The sequence below is a fragment of the Pinus tabuliformis genome, chromosome 1_1 (assembly GCF_031772625.1).
Source record: "Pinus tabuliformis cultivar Carrire ecotype Pingquan chromosome 1_1, CPIR1, whole genome shotgun sequence".
Lineage (NCBI taxonomy): Eukaryota > Viridiplantae > Streptophyta > Pinopsida > Pinales > Pinaceae > Pinus > Pinus tabuliformis.
The window spans coordinates 480,833,021-480,841,399 of record NC_142297.1 but is presented as its reverse complement, the minus strand read 5'-3'; the positions used below and the strand labels follow the sequence as shown (position 1 = coordinate 480,841,399).

General features: G+C 43.8%; 1 protein-coding gene across 1 annotated transcript; it reads left to right on the top strand.

The window, feature by feature from the left end:
- Window positions 1–2,898: 2,898 nt before the first annotated feature.
- LOC149213841 (uncharacterized) lies at window positions 2,899–7,323 on the top strand. Its single transcript, XM_089389177.1, has 6 exons — window positions 2,899–3,885; window positions 4,030–4,189; window positions 4,842–4,915; window positions 5,123–5,743; window positions 5,975–6,958; window positions 7,213–7,323. Exons 1-6 carry the CDS (start codon window positions 2,899–2,901, stop codon window positions 7,321–7,323), a joined length of 2,937 nt encoding a protein of 978 aa, XP_089245303.1.
- The last annotated feature ends 1,056 nt before the right edge of the window (window positions 7,324–8,379 follow it).

The window sequence follows — 8,379 nt, the reverse complement described above, 5'->3', positions numbered from 1 at the left end:
AGCCGGGTAGCCAGTCTGATCGGCAATATTTTTCTTTAGATCTGAAACCCTGTCACTGTCATAAGTCCAGATCACGATTGTAGTTCCTTTTGGCGTCTTCACAAAGATTTGAAACCCGGATCTGGCAATCTGGGGTGGCTCGGTTCTTGTCAGATCTGAGCCATCTAACTCCGTATCCGAGAGAGGTTCCAGATCTCTTGGATTTTGGCATTTCCTTCGATTGTTGTCCGGATCGGGTAGATCCAGGCCAGATCTGGAAGTCACTGATCCACCCGCTCTGTCATGGGCACTTGTATCCAGCAGTGGGATCCAGATCTTCGGGCTCATGGCCGGTATGGTTAGGGTCTCTAGGCCTGACTTCCATTCGATGACGTAAACCCTCGTCTGTTCAGCCATGTACCGGGCCATCGCATTCTGCACAGACCATATACCCCTTCATTCTGTCCAGCTCGGCCTTCCTACTACTGGTTGATCTGACCAATTTCCAGCCTGTATGTTGCATTTGACGAGGTCCAGAGGGGTTATGATGCAGGAGCATCCAGCTCTGAGGAGACAGAAGGTCGTTAACTATCTCATGGAGAGAACAAGAACAAGCAGAGCACACGTGCATAGCTGGGCAGGTTAACAAACTTGACATTTATTTTAATTTCTTTTATTATTTGTTTTATTTCCTAGAAGGTCATTTAGAGACCATGGTAATTGAAAACTGTGTTTTGTTTTAAATTTAGAAATTAGTTAGCAGTAAATTAGTATTTAGTACAAGAAACTGGTACACAGTTGGAATGATTCTGGTAAACAGTTCAACTGAAAGTGGGAGCAGTTACGCTACCCAGATGTAAAAACAGAGGGAGACGGATAATGAAAGGAGATTCCCCTCAAACATAAAGAGACAGATACATTCCTCTGTAAAAGAAGCAAACTGTTTGTTTTAAGAACAACTGCCACATTAATTTATTGATATTGTTTTTGCACTAACATCCATTGCAAATAGAATATAACAGGCATACAAAATTTACTCGGTTGATATTGTTTTGCTTAAACATCCATTGCAAGTAAGACACAGTAAGCACATGAGTGAAAATATGAAACACTGAGCACATAATTGAAGTTAAAGAGAGTAAACCACAACGAGAAGAGAAGGGGCTGCTACAGAAAGCTATCCCATACAGAAGAGAGGATTGACAACCGTCATCAACATAAGAAACCAGGTAACAAGCATACTAGCTTAAATACTTTTCATAAGTTATGTAAATGCTGGAAATGAAATATACATAAGTTTCATTTAATGTAACCATTACGAATAAGGCGCACAACAAGTTTCTCTGAGCATAGAACGCTCACCAACCACAGTCCGCTTATAAACAAAGTCGTTTCAAGAAACTAAAAGCCACCGAACAGGCCAAAGGTCCCATAAGCGACAAAGGACGAACCAGGTCTATTACAGCCCGAAACGACAGTGATTATCTACAGACCAGAACTCAAAGACAGAGATGAATACAGTTCGTTTACAACCCAGGTAGCTGTTAACATTAAATACAAAACCTACAAGTGTTTTAAACCAAACAGACGGAGCCAAGCTGGAAGGACCCTACCCGTTACATAAGGTTGGGAGGTTTTTGGGTTGTCTCCAGAATGCACAGAGAGCATAAGCCCATGGCGGCCAGCCACCCGAGCAACCTGCAACAACAAAAGTAGATGCGAGTTAGCACCTGAGGCAAGAAAATAAATAAAAGCACCTGTAAACGAACGGACACAACTGCATTGGGTTCTCACCTGAAGTTGGACAGGCGGCATTGCAAACAACCCGACACCCATAACCTGAAGAGCAAGGGGCGAGCTTGTTAAACTCTATAAAAGGTGTGAAGACAGGGTTTAACATCGAACCAGAGCTTACCTCTGAGACCAGGTTGAGGCAAAACGAGTAGCTGAAGCACGAGACTGAAAGAAACCTGCCATAATATCAAACACAAATTAACAGAGCGTGGAACGAACCCATCTCAGCGGAAAAACAATCAAAGGAACAACAAATATATCGTGTTACAGTGCAGAGAACTAGCAGCATGTCGCCCTCACAAGAAATCCAACGCACAGAGTAGCAGGAGGCCGGAGGCACCAGAGGAACCCAACGCCGGAACGAGAAGCCGGAGGCGCAAAGAACCCTCCACAGAGCAGAGCCAGAGACTTCACACAGTGAACAATGAAATGACCAGTAAACGAGGATTGGTTGTCAAAAGGCGGGAGTAGTTTGAGGTAAGGAACCGACGGGTGGAGTTTGGTAACCTGTACCACCGGTTAACCCTCCGAAATATCCAGACCCTGTACATTCGCGTTAACTCCAACGTTCATTCACATTAATTCTCGCACAGTGGACACAGCGCCGCCACGTTGGAAGGGCTGGGCCATCAAAAGTGGTATCAGAGCCAGGTTGTTGAGTAGGAGAAAATGGAGGTTGGCAGAAGAGGAAGAGGAAGAGGAAGAGCGGTCCGGAGGATAGCAGAAGAGGAACTCCGTGAGGAGATTCGCGCTTTGCGTGAAAGATTGGCAGTGGTGGAAGCTGGGGGAAGGCGAGACCCAGCAGAGGATAGTGACGAAGATGTGGCAGAACCAGAAGATGAGTTTGAAGGGGTGACACCGGAATTCCGATTATTAAAGTCAGTTTTGCTGTCTAGTCATAAGCCAAAGCATGAGCTACCCACTTATGACGGGAATCTATCTGCAGATGTGTTATTGGATTAGTTAAGTGAAGTGAACAAATATTTTGAATTTAAGGAAACTAGTGAGGATAAATAGGTGAAGCTCGCCGCCACCAAGCTGAAAGGACATGCATCCTTGTGGTGGGACAGCGTTCAGGCAGAAAGGAAGAGGCTATGAAAATAGCCTATAAAGAAGTGGGTCAGAATGGAGGCAAAACTTAAGGAAAAGTTTCTACCAAAAGACTATCAGATTATGTTGTATAGACAGGTGCAGAACCTAAAACAGAGAGGGATGATTGTTAAAGAATTTACAGAGGAATTTTATAAGTTGAATTTGCGGGCAGGGTATGTGGAAGATACCCCAGAAAAAACAGCCAGATATGTGAATGGTTTGAGGGGGGAAATACTGGATGAAATCGGTATCCTCTCACCCAGAACTTTGGATGAAGCATACCAGTTTGCACTGAAGGCAGAGGAGAAAATTAACAGAAAACAGAATGCCAGGAGAGGAGGCGGAACTGGCAGAGGAAAAGGTAAGGTTTTTGGTAGAGGTAGAAGTGCAGGTTCAAGTGAGGAAGGCAGCAGTTCTAAGTCTGCTGGTACAGCAGAAAAGGACAATAGCACTAGAGGAGGACGACCAGCTCAGCGAGGGCGAGGAAATGGTCGGGGCAGGGGAACTGTCCAGTGTTATCATTGCCACAAGTTAGGGCACAAGTCGTATGACTGTCCTGAGGGTGAACCTGTAGGTGGAAGAGGAGCTTATGTTGCTCAGCCAGAGGATGCTAAGACATCACCTCAAGAAGTGGAAAACGCACCAGAGACAGACGAAGCTTTGGTGTTGAATAAGGTACTGCTAAAACCAGCAAAAGAATTTGCAGAGCCTGATCAGCGAAAAGCTCTGTTCCAGACTGTTTGCAAGTCACAGGGTAAGTGCTGCAAGCTGATCATCGATAGTGGAAGTACCGACAATCTGGTAGCAGTAGAGATGGTGGAAAAACTGGGTTTGAAAAAGCTGAAACATCCCACTCCATATAAGGTGTCATGGCTGCAGAAGGGACACCAACTGTTGGTGGATGAACAGTGTGAGGTGGAGTTTCAGATAGGCAGGTATAAAGACAAAATCATCTGCGATGTTATGCCGATGGATGTCTGTCATATATTGTTGGGACGACCCTGGCAGTTTGACAGGAGCGTAGTTCATGACGGAAAAACCAATTGTTATAAATTTGTTAAAGATGGGATCAAGCACACACTTGTACCCATCAAAGAGGAAAGTACATCAGAAGCCAGTGGATTGAAGGCATTGCTGATGGGCGGAAAAGAGTTTATGAAACAGATTGAGGATAGTGAAGTAAATTTCGCTGTCATAAGAAGACCAAAAGCAGTGATATTGCATACACAGATTTCAGATTTGCCCGAGGAAATCCAAAGGATGCTGCAGGAGTTTGGAGACACTGTGGTGGATGACCTTCCGGATGAACTTCCACCCAAGAGAGGTATTAGTCACTGCATTGACTTTATACCAGGGACAAGTCTGCCAAATAAAGCAGCTTATTGGATGAGTCTTAAGGACCATGAAGAATCAGGAAAGAGGTCTAGGAGTTGTTAGATAAAGGATTGATTAGGGAGAGCATGAACCCCTGTGCAGTACCAACCGTCTTGGCTCCAAAGAAAGGAGGAGAGTGGCGAATGTGTACAGACTCTAGAGCCATTAACAAAATTACGGTTAGGTACAGGTTTCCCCTACCGAGAATGGACGATATGATGGACTGTTTGAGTGGGGCGGCTTATTTCTCAAAAATTGACTTGAAAAGTGGATATCACCAGATCCAAATTCGGGAAGGAGATGAGTGGAAGACAGCTTTCAAAATGAATGAAGGCTTATATGAATGGCTGGTGATGCCATTTGGGTTGAGCAATGCTCCCAGTACGTTCATGCGCTTGATGAATGAAGTACTGAAGGAATTTATTGGGAAATTCGTAATAGTTTACTTGGACGACATCTTGATTTTTAGTAAAACTAAAGAAGAACATTTCAGGCATGTTCGCAATGTGTTGAGGAAGCTGCAGCAGAATAAATTGCTGATCAATCTGAAAAAGTGTACATTTTTCAGCGAGAGTTAGTGTATATGGGCTTTGTAATTGCAGAAAACGAATTAAAGATGGACCCAGAAAAGGTGGCAGCTATAGTTAGCTGGCCTTCACCGGGAAGTTTATTTGAAGTCCGCAGTTTCCATGGACTAGCGAGTTTCTACAGGAAATTCATCAGAAATTTCAGTGAGTTCTGCGCACCTATGCTAGATACGATTAAGAAGACAAAACAGCCTTTTCACTAGACTGAAGCAGCGGAAAGAGGTTTTCAGATTTTGAAAAGAAAGATCATTGAAAGGCCGGTATTGAGGCTGCCTGACTTCAACAAACCTTTTCAGGTTCGTTGTGATGCCAGTAATACAACCATTGGGGCAGTACTAAGTCAGGAGGATAGACCAGTCGCGTATTTCAGTGAAAAGCTGAACGAGAGTAGACAGAAATACTCAACCTATGACAAGGAATTTTATGCAATTATCCAAGCATTAAAACATTGGAGACACTATTTGTTGGGTAATGAGTTTGTTCTGTTTACGGATAACTCTGCGTTACAGTACATTATGCAGCAACATAAATTGAACCATAAGCATGCAGCATGGGTAGAGTATTTACAGAATTTCACGTTTGTACTGAAACATATTAGTGGGCAAGCAAACAAGGTGGCAGATGCGCTGAGTAGAAGGATTCTACTCTTACAGGAAGGTACGTTGCAGGTTCTAGGCTTTGAACACCTAAAAGAGCTGTATCAGACAGATGCTGATTTTAAGGAGGCCTATGAGGCTTGTCAGAACCCTCTGTTGAGAAACAGCAGTCTGTGGTTGGACTATAATTTACAGGAGGGATTGCTGTTTAAGGGAGGACAGCTGTGTATTCCCAACTGCTCTATGCGAGAAAACATTATTCAGGAGAAACATAGTGGAGGTTTGGCTGGACACTTCGGTATAGATAAGACAGTAGCGCAGGTACGACATTTTTATTTTTGGCCAAAACTACAGCGGGATGTACAAAGGCACGTGAGTAGGTGCAAAGTTTGCCAACTAGCAAAGGGGCACAGCCAGAATACAGGTTTATACTTACCATTACCCGTTCCGAACCGACCATGGGACTCCGTCAGTTTAGATTTTGTTTTGGGTTTTCCTAAAACACAGCGGGGTTTCAATTCAGTAATGGTTGTGGTAGATTGATTTTCAAAGATGACGCACTTTGTACCTTGCAGGAAGACCAGCGATGATACTTATGTAGCACATCTATTTTTCAATGAGATTGTTCGACTACATGGACTTCCAAGGTCCATCATCTCCGACAGGGATGTAAAATTCACCGGTCATTTTTGGCGAACCTTGTGGAAAATGTTGAACACTCAGTTACAATTCAGCTCCGCTTATCACCCGCAGACCGATGGCCAAACGGAGGTTGTAAACCGGAGTTTGGGGAACTTGCTTCGGAGTTTAACAGGTGAGAATTCCCGGACGTGGGACCGTGTACTAGCTCAGGCGGAATTCGCATATAACGATTCACCTAATCGCAGTACTGGTTATAGTCCTTTCCAGATTTTGTACGGCATGCATCCACGAGGCGTGCATGAGTTACGGGATTTGGGAAAGCTCGAAAAACGAAGTGCTGACGGAGAAGATTTCGCTCAATCAATGAGCAATCTACATGAGCAGGTCAAGCTGAAATTACAAGACAGCAGTCACAAATATAAACAGCGGTCAGATTCCAAGCGCCGGGAAGTTCACTTCAACGTGGGAGATGAAGTCCTCGCGTATTTACGTAAGGAGCGGTTTCCAAAACGGGAGTACAACAAGTTAAAATTTAAAAATATCAGTCCCTGTAAAGTCATTCGCAAATTTTCTGCGAACGCCTATGAGTTACAGTTGCCACCAGGGATTGGTATTTCTCCCATTTTTAACGTGGCAGATCTGTTCCCTTATGTCGCTGATCTGAAGGACGAAACCGTAGCAGAGCCACCGCGGGACACCAATTGTGAGGAAAGTTCGTGGATGAGGCAGATGCTAGTGGCACCACCCCTTGAGATCGAAGGAATTCTGGACACACGGGTAGGCAGGCGCACACGCAGGAAGGAATATCTGCAGTATTTGGTCAAGTGGAAGAACCGTCTGATAGAGGACAGTTCTTGGCTTAACGCAACACAGATACAGAAATCAGGCTATTCCGTTGACGACCTCATGGAACGGAGCCATGACTTTTTGCCACCCCGGGAGCCTGATGCAGGAGCATCCAGCTCTGAGGAGACAGAAGGTCGTTAACTGTCTCATGGAGAGAACAAGAACAAGCAGAGCACACGTGCATAGCTGGGCAGGTTAACAAACTTGACATTTATTTTAATTTCTTTTATTATTTGTTTTATTTCCTAGAAGGTCATTTAGAGACCATGGTAATTGAAAACTGTGTTTTGTTTTAAATTTAGAAATTAGTTAGCAGTAAATTAGTATTTAGTACAAGAAACTGGTACACAGTTGGAATGATTCTGGTAAACAGTTCAACTGAAAGTGGGAGCAGTTACGCTACCCAGATGTAAAAACAGAGGGAGACGGATAATGAAAGGAGATTCCCCTCAAACAGAAAGAGACAGATACATTCCTCTGTAAAAGAAGCAAACTGTTTGTTTTAAGAACAACTGTCACATTAATTTATTGATATTGTTTCTGCATTAACATCCATTGCAAGTAGAATATAACAGGCATACAAAATTTACTCGGTTGATATTGTTTTGCTTAAACATCCATTGCAAGTAAGACACAGTAAGCACACGAGTGAAAATACGAAACACTGAGCACATACTTGAAGTTAAAGACAGTAAACCACAACGAGAAGAGAAGGCGCTGCTACAGAAAGCTATCCCATACAGAAGAGAGGATTGACAACCGTCATCAACATAAGAAACCAGGTAACAAGCATACTAGCTTAAATACTTTTCATAAGTTATGTAAATGCTGGAAATGAAATATACAGAAGTTTCATTTAATGTAACCATTACGAATAAGGCGCACAACAAGTTTCTCTGAGCATAGAACGCTCACCAACCACAGTCCCCTTATAAACAAAGCCATTTCAAGAAACTAAAAGCAACCGAACAGGCTAAAGGTCCCATAAGTGACAAAGGACGAACCAGGTCTATTACAGCCCAAACGACAGTGATTATCTACAGACCAGAACTTAAAGACAGAGATGAATACAGTTCGTTTACAACCCAGGTGGCTGTGAATATTAAATACAAAAACTACAACCGCTTTATAACCAAACAAACGGAGCCAAGCTGGAAGGACCCTACCCGTTACATAAGGTTGGGAGGGTTTTGGGTTGTCTCCAGAACGCGCAGAGAGCATAAGCCCACGGCGGCCAGCCACCCGAGCAACCTGCAACAACAAAAATAGATGCGGGTTAGCACCTGAGGCAAGAAAATAAATAAAAGCACCTGTAAACGAGCGGACACAACCGCATTGGGTTCTCACCTGAAGTTGGACAGGCGGCACTGCAAACAACCCGACACCCATAACCTGAAGAGAAAGGGGCGAGCTTGTTAAACTCTGTAAAAGGTGTGAAGACAGGGTTTAACATCGAACCAGAGCTTACC

Bases quoted from the DNA above. Each gene is read 5' to 3' on its own strand.
- LOC149213841 (XM_089389177.1), top strand. From the start codon at position 2,899: ATGGAGGCAAAACTTAAGGAAAAGTTTCTACCAAAAGACTATCAGATT. The intron at 3,886-4,029 runs GTAGTTCATGAC...TTTATGAAACAG, and splicing joins CCTGGCAGTTTGACAGGAGC to ATTGAGGATAGTGAAGTAAA. The intron at 5,744-5,974 runs GTACGACATTTT...TGATTTTCAAAG, and splicing joins TAGATAAGACAGTAGCGCAG to ATGACGCACTTTGTACCTTG.